We start from the raw sequence: 16,028 nt of genomic DNA, 5'->3' as shown, positions 1-16,028 counted from the left end.
AGTGCATAACACTGAAAAGAGCCAGGAGTCAAGCTGGCTGCTGTTTGGAAAGTAATTTGGCAGGCACTCGCTGAGATTTCAGAAGCCAATGTATAACTCTTCCTGCTGACTAAAATGCACTGCATGAGGCGTATGAGCTCACCGGGTCCTAGCTTTGAGGCCTGCTTTGTTGGGGGGCTGTCGGTTTGCACCAGTCCAAATTGGTACTGACTGACCGTTTGTCTTGCAGTTGTTCACTGGTTTGTTTGAAGGGAATTCTGTGAGCATCCGAACAGCTAGCCATTGGTATTGCCCGCCGGCACGTTTGGCGTCAGCTAGCTGCTTTCTGCTGACCTCGACAGACGCAAGACTGAACGGGCATGGGAATTGTTTTTAGCAAGACTCCTTTCAGGGCAAAATTAGAGACACGGAGAGTGTATAAAGGAAGCTTTTTACAGCTGTTCCATCAGGATCTACACAACTTTGTTCTCTGGGGTGTTCTTGGCTACAGTAGCGACTCCAGGAAAATAATGGCAGTGTTGCAAGAAACATGAAATGCCTTCTGTAAGCTTATTGCAAAGACACTGTCTTTGCTGTGGCCTCATAGGGGAGCTGTTAGCTATTTGAAGAAGCCTCGTCCAGCTTCCTAAGCTTTTTTTAAACACTGTTCTTTTTTTGTAGTGGGACACTTAAATCTAGTCTTGCTCAAATTCGTTTGCTAGAAGGGAGCGTAAAATGCCACCTTGCAAAAGGGCACATTTAGCAAGGCGAACAGTTGGATGTCCATGTTTGTGTCCATGACAGCTGCTTTTTAGACTATGTTTTATTTGGGATCCTTGAACTAATTGCGAGGTACGTATTCAAAAGAAAGGGAAAGCACATTGCGTTTGCAGCTCTAGAATAACATCCATTTTTGGCTGTGAAGGGGCTGTGACTGAAATAACAGACCCTGTGCTGGTCCAGCTTAACGTGTGTCAGACCAGTGAACGCTGAGGGTGAACAACCCGTAGCTGTTACGCTGCTGCCTGACCAGCCTGAGCTACCAGCTTGCACCGCTTGCAGAAGGTGCCCTCCATCGTCAGAAGGAGTTGATCACATTTTGAGGTCTTGCTCTGACTAAACCTCTTTAACTGTGAAGCAGATATCAATGCAAGGTCCTGTGGGCTCTTTTTAGATGTTAATTTCTCATTTCTTAGAAAATAATGAGTAGCTTATACCCATTTTGTTCTATCGTGTGTTCAGGATTTAGGCTTTGCTTATTTCTGTGTTAAAATGAGACTTTCCAAGAGTAACCATGAGAGAGTATTTGTATTTCTTTGTAGGACTTAACTGATTTTGAAAAGATCTTTCAAGAAAAGTTCTCTTTTTGCTCTGCTTTTTCTGTGCAGTTAATACGATGAAATCAGTAGTGTCTCATTCTGTTTCTTGGGCAAGCATGGCGGAGTCTCTAATCAAATTTTATTATACTAAATTTTTCAAAAAAACCCACCAAGTTTGTGGGCGTAGATGTTGAGTGGTCATGCTCTGGCCTCTTCCTGCTGGTAGAAAGAACCTGCTTTTGAAATTCTTGTGTCCCCACTTTATTCTGACTGTACAGTGTTTGGACATACCAGTCGAGAAGATACTGGATTTGCAAGTAGGCCTAGCTGATAAAGCCTCCAAAGGAGTATCCTGCTTGGTCAAACGCAAATCTAGGTTTGGCTGCAGCTGTTGTCTGTGTTGGTGTGTGCTTGTTGTACACAGATTCCATAATACAGTATTGCAATATTACTGATTCCATAATATCCTGTTCTCGTAATTCAGTGTTGTCATTTGTGTTTCTGACCACAGCGCAGAGCTTTGCCACTTACTCTGTTTTTCTTCTCTGTACCTCTGGGAGAAGGGAAAGGTCAGACCCTACCTGTAATAGTTTCATCTCTTCAGAATATGTGTCACTTTTACAGTTGATCTTTACTAGCTATCCTGAGAGGTGAGGATTCAAAAAATGCTTGTTTTTTTCCTGCTGTGCGGAGTCACTTTAAAATGGACAGAAAGTGTTCATACTCCAGGTGCTTCAGAGTTAACAATTGTTGGTTGTAACGTAAGAGGAGTGCTTAACAAGCGTACTGGGTCTAAACCGATGAAAACCAATTCCTGGTCACATTTTTGGTCTGTCCTTGAGGTAGAAGTATAATTTCCTATAGGTGTGGATGAGGGATGCAAATTGGAGGTGTCCCTGACAGTCTATCAGTTGAGATTCCCTCATCTTGACTTCAGAGTTTCCGTAAAGCTCCAAGGCTGGTTCTTCAGCGGAGATCGCGGAGGGCCGTATGACGTGAGCAGTGGCTGTGGCTGAGGCAGGAGCGGAAGCAGAGGCTGGTCTGTAGGCAGTGACACTGGTGTGGCGGTGGACGAGCTGCAGTAGGCACTGCTGACGAGCTTTGCATTTTTAAGTCTGGAGTAGGTGGATGTGAGATGATCCTGAGGATGGGAGCGTGCCTTGGGGGCTTCAAACTGTGAATTCATGGCAGGTATTCATCATGTAAACCTCCAGAACGTTCTGCTGCCTGGGCATAAACGATCCAGGAAGGCTAAACCAGGTCGGAGAAGGGAGCCTGGCTCTCGGTCTGACAGTCTGCTTGGAAGCTCTTGCTGATGGAGGGGGCTGTGTGTCAGGATCTGCAGGGAGAGCACTGGAGCTGTCGTGGTGCAGGTGTGCTCACTCACAGAATCCCAGCATGGTCAGGGTTGGAAGGGACCTCTGTGGGTCACCCAGCCCAACCCCCTGCCGAAGCAGGGTCACCCAGAGCAGGCTGCACAGGACCTTGTCCAGGCGGGTCTGGAATATCTCCAGAGAAGGAGACTCCACAGCCCCTCTGGGCAGCCTGTACTCGTGTTAGCAGCCCTGGGCGGGGAAGGTGAAACGGAGTTTAGGAAAAAAAACGGAGCATGATCCTTGCCCACAGATTGGGTGCTTTACTGGGAGGTCCGAACTGGTCTGTATGGGAATAGCAGGTGGCGAGGGTTCTACCATCGCGCTGGGAGGAAGCGCGTGTGCTTGGAGGCAGGGAACGGGCAGCGCTCTGGTTCCCGGCGTGGAGACGGTCACTGCGTGTCCCCCCGGGGAACGCCGCGGGGAGGGGCGAGCGGGAAGGCCCCGGGCCTCTGACTGCAGCACGCTGCACCGGGGCCTGCCCGCGCTCGCTCGGGCCTTCGCGCTGCGGTGGGCCTCCCGCCCTTGGTCCGGCCTCCAGTCTCGGTGGGCCTCTCCACCTTGGTTGGGCCTCCCACTCTTGTTGGCCTACCGCCCTCGGTTGGGCCTCTGCTCCGCAGTGGGACTCCCACCCTCCTTCGGGCCTCCGCTCTGCGGTGGGTCTCCCACCTTCCTTCAGGCCTCCACTCTCTGCTGGGCCTCCCGCCCTTGGTCCGGCCTCCCACCCATGTGAGCCTCCCACTTTCGCTCTGGCCTCCGCTCTGCAGCGGCCTGACACGCTCTGTCCAGTCTCCACTTTGTGTCTCCGTACAGCACGTGGTTCGGTCTCTGTGCCCGCAGTGCTCGCTCTGGCCTCCATTCCCTGTGTGCCTCGTCCCGGCCTCACGCCCTCCTTGGGACACCCCTTCTTCCGAGCCCCTCTGCCCTGGTGCTGTGCCCTCCGGTCGTCCCGTGCTCGGCCAGGGGCCGCACCTCTCGCTTGTTTGGCCTCCCGGTCTTGTTTTGGCCGCCAGCCTGCAATGGGCCTCAGCTCTCCCCATCTGGGCCTCCCAACCCCGTCCTGGCCTCCAGTCGGCAACGGGCTCCATGTCTTGTCTTTTCGGCTTCCTACACACCCTGTGGTCTTCCACCCGCGGTGTGGCCTCCACGCCGCAATGGGCCTCCCGCCATCGCTTCAGCCTCCTTGCTTCGTTTTGGCTTTCTCACTGCCACAGTCCTCAGCCCCCCTTTTGCTCTCCCGCTCTGCGGTGGGCTTCCCGTACCCGGGTCGGACCCCCAGGCTTGGTTTGGCCTCTACTCTGTCATGAACCTCCTACGCTCGGTCCAGCCTCTGCTCTGCCATGGGCCTTCCACGCGTGGTTCGTTCTTCCGCCTTGTGTCGGGCCTCAATTCTGGTTTCAGCCTCCCAGGCTCGGTGTGGTTTGCAGGACAGGGCCCCTGCTGGAGCCCGGCACAGGGTGGGGGGACGCTGGGCTGCGGGGTCATGGTTGAGGCAGGGGCTGACGAGCGAGCCTGGGTACGCAGGACGTGATGCCAACACGGCTCGGGGCTCTGCTTCCCAGCACGGCGCTGAAATCAGTCTGTGTTCGTTGCAGGCCTCGAAGCTGGAGAAGCAGAGCAGCGTGTCCGAGAGTGACTACGACAACCCCACCGCCGCTCTGGAGCTGGAGGAGACGGGGTAGGCGCGGTGACGCGGAGCCGACGGCACGGTGATGCAGAGCTGACGGCACAGCTCCGCGCTGTCGGGGAGTGGGGGGGGTTGTGTGCGCAGCCGGTCGTGTCCCATCCCGTGGGGCCAACCTCTGCTGCGCTCCTTCGCAGGTCGGGCAGGAAGGGCCGGCAGCGGAGCGTCGTGTGGCAGGGGGAGGGATCCATCCCCGAAGACGCCGACACAGCCCCCAGCTCCAGTTTGCCCAGTACAGAAGATGTGATTCGGAAAACTGAGCAGATCACAAAGAATATTCAAGAGCTGCTGCGAGCAGCACAGGAGAACAAGCATGACAGGTAAGGCAGGAGTGCCGGGCAAGCTCCGGAGTTTGTGAGAGAACGAAGGAAATCCCTCGGGTGTTCGCAGCGGTACAGCCGCCACCCCTGGGAACGCGCGCTGGAGGTGCCGGTCTCGCACCCACACTGCGGGGCTCCGTCGTGTGTCCTGGTGCGCTGGACCTCGTGCCCTGGGGTGAGCAGGGACGGGTGACCGCGCTGGCGGTAGCAACGCACGCTCCTGGCCAAAAAGCTGGTGCAGCCCCTGGTGAGGGGCTTCTGGCTGCAGCTGCCCGCCCTGCCCACAGGGAGCAAGGCGCTGGTGAAGCGGTTTAGATACAAATCAAACGTGGTGCGGAGAACTTGACCTAAGTTTCTCCTGGATCTTCAGACCTCCCCATCCTTAGGTCAGGACACCCCACGGAGGTGTGACAGTAACACCAAGTCTTGCTTCAGGAGAAATCTGCCGAAGGCAGGGAGATGGTGGCTTTCCTACTGAAATCCTAGTACAGAGGGTGTACCAGCTAAAGCTGTTTTGAGCTGTTGGGTTCAGAGACCGCCGTGGCCGGGTGAGCAGGAGGCTGTTTGGCAGCGCGTCAGGTGGCACGCAGCTTCAGCTCCCTCAGGGAGCTGCTGGCCCAGCTGAACGATTAATTTTCAGCATAGCTGTGAGCATGTGAAAACGATCCTGCCGCTGCGTGGTCATCGGGCGCAGCTCCTGCACAGCCCTGGGAGAAGGCTGTAACTAAGAGTTAACGTCTTCCGGGGTGTGAACACGCTTTAGGAGGGCTACGAGGATGGTGAGGGGACTGGAGCATCTCTCCTACGAGGAGAGGTTGAGGGAACTGGGCTTGTTCAGCCTGGAGAAGAGAAGGCTGCGAGGGGACCTTATAAATGCCTACAAATATCTGCAGGGTGGGTGTCAGGAGGATGGGGCCAGACTCTTTTCAGTGGTGCCCAGCAACAGGACAAGGGGCAATGGGCACAAACTGAGGCACAGGAAGTTCCGTCTGAACATGAGGAAGAACTTCTTCCCTCTGAGGGTGACGGAGCCCTGGCCCAGGCTGCCCAGGGAGGCTGTGGAGTCTCCTTCTCTGGAGATATTCAAGACCCGCCTGGACAAGATCCTGTGCAGCCTGCTCTGGGTGACCCTGCTTGGGCAGGAGGGTTGGACTAGATGACCCACAGAGGTCCCTTCCAACCCTTACTATTCTGTGATTCTGTGATTCTTGGGACAGCCTTGGCCTCCAGAAGGTCTGAGCGCGCGGGCTGGCGGCTGAGCTGCCCGTTCTGCCTCCCGTCCCGAGGTCTGTGCCTGTGAGAAGCGGCTGGCGCCTGGTGCGAAGCGCTCGCTTCCTGCCTTGCTGAGGGCAGGGCACAACAATAGGGCCACTTCTGTTCGGTGTGTTTTCCTTCTTGTGCTTTGCTATTTTTAGAAGGGACAGCGGGCGGCCTCTCCTTACGCTGAATGGCGAGTTCGAGCGTGTTTGTGCTGAGCTCCTTGCCCTTGTCTGTAACCTTTTCCACTGCGATCCCTTGTTGCTTGTTCCTCCTGGAGAAACAACAGTAAGAGAAGCTTTAAAGGAGTTTGGGTTTTATGTAGATCACAGGTGACAGTATTTGAATAATATTTTTTTTTAAAATCATTGAAAGAAACAACGCAGCATACCTAGCATTTGCGGTGAAATAGATTCCTAAACAACCTGTTAGGTTCTTTTTTGGTTTCTTTTCTGAAAGAGTGGAGCGGGCTGTTTGCCAGTACTGAAGTGAGTATAATCCTGCAGAACGCTGAACTGCGGAGCTGCTGTGGTTTGTTTTCCTGTTCCCTGGCTTTGTCTCAGCGGGCTGAGAGCTGCGCAGCCTGGGACGTGCGTGCGGGAGATGGAGCAGGCTCGTTCCACCATTCTCTTCTTGCGGTAGGGGAACGCTTCCTTAACAAAACGAGATACTTAGGGATGCAGTAATACATCTTCCAAGCTTGGGAACGTTGTAGATAAAAATCACGTAGATAATTGGAGAGTAATAAAATGATGCAAGAATGTCATCTATTAACGAAACACCTTCTTCCTTTGTTTTTTTTTTTTCTCTTCTCGCTTTCTTCCGTTCCTTTTCCTGTGCTGAACTGGCCGAGCAGACCATTAGAGCGTGCGGGCGTGCCCAGGCCCAGGCACAGCCTCGGCTGCTTCAGCACGCTGGTTCCCTGGGCCGAGCGAGCTCCCCTGCAGCCTCTGAGCACCCGGCAGCCCGCTCCTGCCTCCTGGTACTCTGGCCTCTGTCCCTGCCTCCCAGGCACAGTGTCCTTTCTCTTTCTCTCCGCTGGCTCTCTCCCTCGCTCGCCGCCCGCACAGGGGTCGTGGAAGGCTATGCATGAAATGCTGTGGAGGACAGCGGAACTGCGGGTAGCTGGTACGGGGAGTTAGGAGCCTGCAATGCTACCGTTCAGCCCACGCCCCCGGTATCGAGTTAGTGGGGGGCAGAATCACAGCCTGGCACTGGAGCGGTCTCTGGTGCAAGATTCTCCTGTCTCTGTTCTGTTTATTGTCCATGGAGACAAGTTGAATGACGGCAACGAGCAGCACAAACTGTGGTTGCTGCTTCGCAGTGGTGCAAAGTGGCAGCAAGCTGACAGTTCCCACCACGCAGCGTTCCCGCCCGACAGCTTAGGCCTGCAGCTGTTTACACAGCTGGCCTGTCACATGAGGTCATTTGTATCTTGAATCAGTGAAAAAAGATGTGTGTTTGTATAGTAACTTCCAGCCTAACCAAAATACTGTTTATTAATGCCTAAAATAAAAATGATATTTGAGATGTTCTTTAAGACAGAACTTCCCAAGTTCTACCCCCAGGTATTATTGCCAGTGAGAAATACCAGGGAAGGGTTACCCCAAGTTACTGCTGGTGAGGGGTTCTTTTTTCTAAGCTGTCACTACGTGAATGACTTCCTGATGTCTTACTGGGACGTGTGTCAACTCAGCAAATGTGTCAGCTTATTTCATGAGCTTACAGGGAGTGTTTAGACTGTAAAATAAAGGCGTTCCTCCAAGGCACACTGTGAACTTTGCAGCTCCCCTAGAGAATGTACCGTGAAGTAGGTGTCGTTAACCTCGGTCTCCTTCATTCAGGTTATTCTTAGGGCTTTGTTAGTGAAGGGTTTAATCAGCAAACTGCCCTTTTAATGAGGTATGGTGCTGTTCCATGTGGCTTGCACGGAGCAAATTAATTGTTAACAGCAGAGTGAGAATTACAGTGAACTTGGAAGACTTCTCTCCGCTTTTAGTTTATTTGGAAGAACTTCTGATAGGAGATGTACGGAAATACTCTTTTTTTTAAAGCAATTTTCCTGCATTGCCAAAATGACCCCAGTGTGTCGCTTCTTTCTCAGTGCATTTGCAAGTGAGCTGGTTTTGCACCGTTGGTGTTGCAAGGTGACTGCATAAATAACTACTGGGGTGGGCTGGTTTCGGGGGGGGGGGTGGTGCTTGAAAGGGCAGTGATCTGCCGTAACCTGCGGATACGGGATATTTTTCTGGAATGCTGTTGCTTTGTGGTTTTTGAGATTCTTTTGCTGAAGAGTGAATCATATTAACTAACTTAGGCTAAAATTGAGTCTTTGAAGCATAAAAGCGAGTCTCTTGAAATCAGACTTTTGACCGACCGCACTAACACAGTGCTTCACAGCAGCTTATGGTGAAGAGTTTGAAGATCTGTTTTGAACAGACCGATTTTTATGTGGTGTATAAATTGGAAGTGAGATCCGTGAGGACTAATGGAATGTGCCTTTGTTGTATTAGCTAACTCAACGGAACTGCTGCATATTGAGCCGAAAACTCACGCACTGTGGAAGTCGTTGGTAGTTTGGAGCTGCATGCTGGATGAGGATTGTGTCTTGTCTGTTTACTGTGTGTAAATTAAGCTGAGAAGGCATCTTGGTGTTCTTCAGTTACCTTCATGTGCTGTGTTACCTGTAGTTAAACTTTACCAAAAAAGCAAGGTGTGACTTCTGCAGTGGAATTTTGGCATACCCCGTTCTCGGTAGGTGCTTAGCCTTCCGGTGTGTGAGATGAGGAAGGGGAAGTCGGTGCATGGTGCTGCGTTCCTGGCTTCAGCTGACAACGAACTGATAGGGGCATGGAAATAAGTCTCCTTGGGACCAAGGTGTCCCCTCAGCCTGCATCTCTGCAACAAACTAAAGCTTCCAGCCCGGCTGCTGACCCGAGAGGCACATGTGTGTTGCAGAGATCCGTCAGAGCCGTAGCTGAGAGCCCATGGGTTAAAAGCTGGCGGAAGTCGGGCTCCAGGTCTCGCTGCCGAGTGTTTTGAACACAGTCTGGGGGGTTTATGGTATTTCGGTAACTTAGGTGCAAAGTGGGGTTTTTTAAAGGCTTTTGCTTTGTAAATTAGGCGTGGAAAAGAAGTGCAGAAAAATTGCATTGCTTCAGAGGTGCAGACAAGACAGTCCCATAAATATTGATACTTGACTCTTAAATTATATTTAAGAGTTTGGATCGCCAAAATTCAACGCTGAAACATTAAATTAATTGAAATGCTTTTGTGTTTTCACTTTTCTTCAGAGATTACTGGATAGTTTTAGTTGCTTAGATCCTTAGCAGTTTTAAAACTTTTCTTTTAGTAGACTGGTTTTACAGTCTCTGGGCTTATGCAGAAAGAGCTCTTCCACAACAGATGGATAGAGACTCCCCTAAAATGGCAGCAAGCTAAACTTACTCGGATCCCACACACAAAGGGGTTTTTTTAATCCGCTTTCAATTGTCAGTACTGCACTGAGGAAAAAATGTCATTTTTTGCTTCCCAAAGCACCTCTGTGCCACTGGATTTTGTTCAAATAACTAAACAAGCTGCAGAATCTTACTTTACTTTGTGCCTGACTTACCTGAACCAGAGTGCTTGGGCCTGGCTGAGCAATTTTCTGTACAATTTGGACACGAATTCCAGCATTGAATAGTTGGGTGGCAGGGGGGGGTTAGGAAATGCGAGCACAGGAATTAATGCACAGTGAATATTCATAATTTCACACAAATTGATACTTTTTCTGACAATGTTTGGTATAATAGGTGTGGCCAGTTATTCCTTCAAACAAACTTTGATCAAAGAGCAAGGAAAACTGAAGAAATAGCTTTGTAGTATTGGTTAAGTTCTTGCTTTTTCTGAAGTCGCATCGTTATGTACCGCCTTGCGCTGGGGAGACCCTGAGAGTCGCTGTATTGTGTTGCACTGCCTTCTTCAGCTGCCTTCAGTGCAGCCTGCAAAGATATTTTTAGGACATATATGGGGTTTTTGTTGCTCAGTTGTTTTTAGAATAATAGCCACTGACTGGTGAAATTAATGAAGGCTACATTGCATCTTTTTGCAGCTATATACCGTGCTCCGAGAGAATACATGTGGCAGTAACGGAAATGGCAGCCTTGTTCCCAAAAGTAAGTACCTGCCAGCACTGAAATGTGTCTGGCCTCATTCCTCGTTAGTAGATTGCCCTGCAGTAAATGAAAACCAAAAGCCAAAGGTAGGGAGAAATGACTGGGTGTTTTTGTCACATCTCTCACACCTTTGCATTTATTAGTGTGCCAGTTGGGAAGGGCTAATCTGCGAATCCAGGCCTTGGATTTTACTCTTGAACTTAACAAATTGCACGCAGTTCCTCCAAAACTGGAGGCTGCTTGTGTCTAGCTTGAGGAGTCCTGTGCTCGTACAGGAATTCTGCTAGACTCGTCCCCCTCACGGTTCCAGCTGAACGCCGTTGCCTGGATTTCTTGCCTGCAGGTACGTTCAGCTCTGTTACCCACCTGCCAGAGCCATCTGTTTCTTCACAGCAGACTTTGGGGAGGAAGGTCTGAAGGTCTCTGTGATGAAGTTTTTGTAAAGTCTTGTCCTACCTCTGTAAAACTGCAAGGAAACTCTCCTGCTGTTGTGTGTGCCTGAACAGCTTGTACCGGCTGTACCCCGGTGTCAGCCAGGACGGGGGCTGGGCAGCAGGAAGTGGGCACTAGAAAGTTTGTGTGAGTAACTTGGGCAACGTGAGCGTGAAGCAGTGTTCCCGGCCTGCTGCCTGGCAGCAGTTTGAAGTGTCCCCGAGAGGAGAAATTCCGGGAACTTGTGTCACCGCCCCTAGCCCACGTCTCCGCAGCGGTGCCTTGCGACGTCTCCTGCAGCGCGGCGAGGTCCGTGCAGAAAGCAGGGCCCGAGCAGCGGAAGCTGCCGATTAAAGAACGCTTGTGAACCGCTACCGGCTAATTAAAGGCGAGCCTAAAACGATTTTGTTGTTCTGTCAAGTTCAGCTTCTGCTTTCCTTTCCCAGAAACCCAAATCTGAACTGGTGAGGACTTCTTTGCGTCTGCTGACATCTAGTGCCTACCGACTCCAGTCCGAGTGCAAAAAAACCCTTCCCGTGGAGACGTGCCCGACGACGGACATCCAGCTGGTCACGCAGCAAGTCATCCAGTGCGCCTACGACATCGCCAAGGCTGCGAAGCAGCTGGTTACCATCACAACCAAAGAGAACAACAACTGAGTCACGCTTGGCTTTGTAGGCTCGTTTTTTAAAGGTTGAATTTCAAATATAGGTGTGGAACTATTCAGATTTTTATGAGAAAAACTAAAGGGGCAAGAAACTTTTTTTAAAAAATTCAGTATTATTTTTGCATGTTTTCTAACAATTTTATGATTAATTTAACCCACTGCCTTATTTTGTGCCTGTGTTGCCGGTTTAGTTACAGATAACAGCATGCTGCGAGTAGCTGTGGAGCCACTATCCCGTCCCAGCGTTGTCTCGAGCTCTTGCTAGATGTTTCCTCGGGGCCGCGTTCTGCTTTCGGATGTTGCTTGCAAAACCCCCGCTGCAGTCGGCCGCACGTAGCAGAGGGCAGAGTCTCGCCTCTGCGCTCCCCGTCCTGGAGCCGCACGTGAGAAACCTGCAGCGGAACGGGCTCCGGAGGCCGCAGGACCGAAGGCGGCCGTCGTCCCGCTAGCGGAGTGCAAGCCGAGTATTACCTGTTCCCCTATCAACCGTTGTGCAATAATAGTATGTTTTTAGTCTGCTGAAACAATAGTAGTTGTGGGCATCCGAGGTTATTCCATGTAACTATACAAGGTCTTTGTCACTTTATCTGTTTTGGAAGGAATTTGGAACGTAATAGTTATTTCTTTTAGTTGTCACTATGCCATTAATATATATGTTTGATGTTACGTTAGGGCATTAGTGGTTAAAATCCTATCCTTTGTTTCTGATTTAACAATTCATTCTTCAGTTTCCTACAGAATTTTACGGTCATCTTCAAGGCACCATCTTGTTTGCAGCAGCGGTGCTCTAACTCAAGATGCAATTCCACTCAAGATTTCTGTGATAATAATTAAAAAAAAGGAAGTTAGCAGAGTGCCAGTGCAAAAGCAGCTGTGCCTGCCCTAGCATGTAACCTCTCTGTACCTCAACACGTCCAAATGTGAAAAGATTTCCTACTAGATGTGTTTTATGCAAGTCTTTCAACATTTTACAAGCTGCATCCAGAGCAGCCCGCGCTCGGCTGCCTGTCGGAACGGTGGACGGGTGACACATGTCAGTGTGCATTCCGGGTTTTTTCATTTGTAACAGTTCACAGAACTTCCAAAAATGTGTCAGTCCAGAATTTCAAAAATGAGTGTTTTGGGACTCCAAATTCCAGGGCAGGGAATCACCAGTTTTTGCCTCCGCCCGCATCCCGTGTGGAAGCGTGGTGTTGTTTCCAGGGAGCCGGCTGCGGCAGGTCACCGGGAGCCCCCCGAAGCGTCCCGGTCCCGGAGGTCGGAGCGCAGGAAGCGAGCTGCAGCGGCTGCCCCTGGCACCAGCTGCTGTGAGCGCTGAAGAGTTTTCACAGCAGCCTTTGAGGCGGAAAGGGCTTCTCTGCGGTGCCACAACCAGGTCTGCGGGACGCGGTCTGCCAAAACCACGAACTCTTCAAGGCTTTCTGGTGAAAAACTGCCCTGTTTAGGTGAACACAGAGAGTGAAGTCCAGGGCTTGGTTCCTTTTCAGATCAGGGTGTGTTTATGTGTATATATAAACACCAAGCGCCATAACGCTGTTGGATTCTTGTACGTTGTAATTAGCTCCCTTTTTAAAGTAGGGCGAGTTGGAGGGAGGGGAGGAATGGAGAGAGTAGATGGCAACCCAGTAAATTAGTGTTCTTCCTTGCGGGGTTTTTTATTTCCTCTCTGCCCTTCTGAATTCCAGAACTGTCTCTAAACTCGTGGAAATGCAGACAGGCTGGGCATAGAACTGCGAAAGACATTTGTAAAACGTACTTCAGAATTACGCTACTGGCAATTAAATACACTGATCATCTGCTAGGAACTTGTTCCTCATTTGGCATCATTGGAAGGCAGCGGATGGTATTTTTAAACCTCTCAGGACGCCGTTGTGTGCTTTTCTTTAACAGATCTTACCTGATTTCCGAAGCAGGGTAACACTGAGTTGTGTTCCAAGTTACCTGTTGTTTAAACTTGCCTCTGTCCCAGAACAAACGGATGCTCTGATCACTCCAGGCCCGTGCTCCAGCCGTGCCAGCTCCAGCTTTTCCAGAACCAACCATTTAGCTTGTTGGGAGGCCTCGCTGGAAGAACATGGCCAACCCGTAACTGATTTCCCATCACTTAAACAGCGTTTCTGCCCGCTTCCCCCTGCTCCCAAGAACCGTTTGTTCTGGGGTGGCGGGGGCCAGGCCGCGCTGTCGCTCCACGACGGAGCCTGAAGAAGAGAAGGCTGCGAGGGGACCTTATAAATGCCTACAACTATCTGCAGGGTGGGTGTCAGGAGGATGGGGCCAAGCTCTTTCCAGTGGTGCCCAGTGACAGGACAAGGGGCAATGGGCACAAACTGAGGCACAGGAAGTTCCGTCTGAACATGAGGAAGAACTTCTTCCCTCTGAGGGTGACAGAGCCCTGGCCCAGGCTGCCCAGGGAGGTTGTGGAGTCTCCTTCTCTGGAGATATTCCAGCCCCGCCTGGACAAGGTCCTGTGCAGCCGGCTGTAGGTGACCCTGCTTGGGCAGGGGGTTGGACTAGATGACCCACAGAGGTCCCTTCCAACCCCTACTATTCTGTGATTCTGTGATTCCACACCCGCGGTGCCTGTCCTGCAAGAGGGGCAGTTTTGGGGCATTCCGAGTGAAACGGAAGATGTGCTGCGTGGGGTCTGCACAGCCGGCAGCGTGGTCCGAAAGCGGCGGTGGGGCTGAGGAGCAGGATGGCGATGAGCCCGCGAGTTGTACAGCACCGCGGGTCAGCGGAGGCGTCAAACCTGGAACAACGTCGGTTTTTATGACTAGCTCACCTCTTTGTCCCCTGGCAACAGATTTGCTCTTTCTTTACAAAACGCTGTATAGGAAAGTAAAAATTCTTTTGCCTTTTTCCAAACCTTGTATTTATCAGTGTCATTCTGTCTGTACAATATTTTGACTCAATCTTTTGTTTACTGTATTACTATAAAATGCTAAAACCCTTGCAGTGTGCGAAACTACTTGGGGTTATTTGATGGTGGCTGCGTAAAGCCTGCAGTGGGGAGATGGCACCCGTCTGTAACGGCTCCTCGCGCCCTGACACCGGGCACCGGCACCAGCGCATGGACAGGGTTTAAGCTGCAAGGAGTCGAGGGCAGCGATCGACGAGAACTCCCCTCCCCTCTGGCTGCTGCAGCCGTTTGCTTCTATAAAGAAACAAAGACTAGTTCAGGTTGCAATTATTCATTATTTATTAAACCGGTAAAAAAACCTAATTAAGCCTTCAGCAGCTTCTGGAGAGGAGCTGGCCATGTCAGGAGTCACTGCCGCAGCACCAAGAACGCCAGCACTCGAAACGTCGGCAGGCCCTGCTGCTCCGAGGCGGGAGCCGGGCAGGGGTGGCTCGCAGCTCCCGTTCCACGGCAGGCACAGATCCCTTCCTGCTTTAGAGCTGCTGATTTGCTGCCTTGCTCCAGCGTAGCACGTACTAAGCACATCTTCACAGCTCTGGAGCACAGAGTAAGTGAAGCAGTTCAGTGCTCCGAGGATGCTCGCTCCTCATTCCTGAAGCCACCAGAAATTTGCTCTTGTGTTCACCTGGGCCGCAGCTAAATATTTTCAGAAATCTACGGAGTCACTGTAGGCTACCCCAAAGCCATCATTATTTCAGGAGTTCCTTGATTCTTGAAAGTTTCCTTCCTGTAGTCCACAGGGCATTCAGTGCTCCTTCCTCAGTGCAAAGGACAAGACGACTCAGGTCCACGCTGGTTTTGGGTAGCTGTAGCGCTAACGGGGACAAAACCAGAGACCACAACTACTTTATGGGCTCCAGGATTAATCTCCCACGCACGTGCTACTCAGCGTGCAAAGAACGTGCTCTGGAGAGCACAGCCCGTCTCCAAGAAAAGGCACGGGTGATGTTTTAGAGTTCGTACTTGAAAGCAGTAACACCTCCTTCCAGCTGTCTCTGCCTTCAGCAGCTGCTGTCCCATACGTGAGAGAAGCGAGTGACTCTGCAGAGCCACTCGTCGGTCAGTATGAGCAGTACCATCTGCTGGGCGTGTGGTTTAGGGAGGGCCACCCAAATTCCGCTTCGTTTTTAGAGCCAGGCAAGGCACGGCAGCAGACAGAGTGGGCAGCCGAGATGCGCTTTACCAACCGCGCTAATGCAGCTAACGGCCTCACGTTGCGTCAGGGAGGTTTAGACTGGATATTAGGAAAAAATCCTTTACTGGCAGAGTGGTCAGGCACTGGGACGAGGCTGCTCAGGGCAGTGGGGGAGTCCCCATCCCTGGAGGGGTTCAAAACCCATGTGGATGTGGCACTTGGGGACACGGTTTAGCAGGCAGGGTGGGGTTGGGGTGACGGCTGGACTTGATCTCAGAGGTCTTTTCCAACCTTAATGATTCTATAATGCTGAAAATAATTTACATAACACCCGAGGCGGTAGCAACAAGTCTGCCCCAAAAATTATTTCAAATTTGGGACCTAAAGCATCGATACCAGCAAAAGAAAAGCAAGTTGTAAGAACGAACTACGGACCTCTGGTAGCGATAGCACTGGGGCAAGGACCAGGCCCAGCGTTCCACCCTGGCGCTGTGTGACAACTGAGGTGTCGACCAGAAACGACGACAATGCTGCCAGCGCGATGCCGCCGTGCCCCATGGGGTGACCCCTGCTCGCAGGGTCCCCTCTCGCTGCCACCTACCCTGCTGCAATAGCCGCGCTCGGCCTCCTGCCGCACCAGCTCCTCACGCCGCTGCCGGCCTGCTCTCTCCTCTTCCTCCTCTGTCTGGCACCGCTGCTCTGCCCGCTCCAGGCGTTCTGCCAGCTGGGCAAGGCCAAACGGGGCTGTCACGGCGTGGCCGGGCACGACCGGGCACCCTCGGCAG

The 16,028-nt window shown here is 51.7% G+C and overlaps 2 protein-coding genes across 6 annotated transcripts in view; one reads left to right on the top strand and one right to left on the bottom strand.

Moving 5' to 3' along the window:
* The window catches only part of GIT2 (GIT ArfGAP 2), a 31,120-nt gene extending 19,005 nt beyond the window's left edge, over positions 1-12,115 (top strand). For all 4 annotated transcript variants that reach the window (XM_075435020.1, XM_075435022.1, XM_075435021.1 and 1 more), the window contains 4 exons: positions 4,267-4,349; positions 4,493-4,675; positions 10,026-10,089; positions 10,968-12,115. In XM_075435020.1, coding sequence (XP_075291135.1) covers positions 4,267-4,349; positions 4,493-4,675; positions 10,026-10,089; positions 10,968-11,180 — 543 coding nt within the window. In that variant the 3' untranslated portion in view covers positions 11,181-12,115. The remainder of the gene's footprint in view (positions 1-4,266; positions 4,350-4,492; positions 4,676-10,025; positions 10,090-10,967) is intronic.
* Positions 12,116-14,375: 2,260 nt separating this feature from the next.
* Positions 14,376-16,028, bottom strand: part of TCHP (trichoplein keratin filament binding) — a 6,616-nt gene continuing 4,963 nt past the window's right edge. For both annotated transcript variants that reach the window (XM_075435031.1, XM_075435030.1), the window contains 2 exons: positions 15,845-15,967; positions 14,376-14,922 (listed from right to left, as the gene is read on the bottom strand). In XM_075435031.1, coding sequence (XP_075291146.1) covers positions 14,890-14,922; positions 15,845-15,967 — 156 coding nt within the window. In that variant the 3' untranslated portion in view covers positions 14,376-14,889. The remainder of the gene's footprint in view (positions 14,923-15,844; positions 15,968-16,028) is intronic.

Source organism: Opisthocomus hoazin, chromosome 13, assembly GCF_030867145.1.
Source record: "Opisthocomus hoazin isolate bOpiHoa1 chromosome 13, bOpiHoa1.hap1, whole genome shotgun sequence".
NCBI classification, from domain to species: domain Eukaryota; kingdom Metazoa; phylum Chordata; class Aves; order Opisthocomiformes; family Opisthocomidae; genus Opisthocomus; species Opisthocomus hoazin.
The sequence above is the reverse complement of the archived record's forward strand: the minus strand, read 5'-3'. Positions and strand labels throughout refer to the sequence as shown.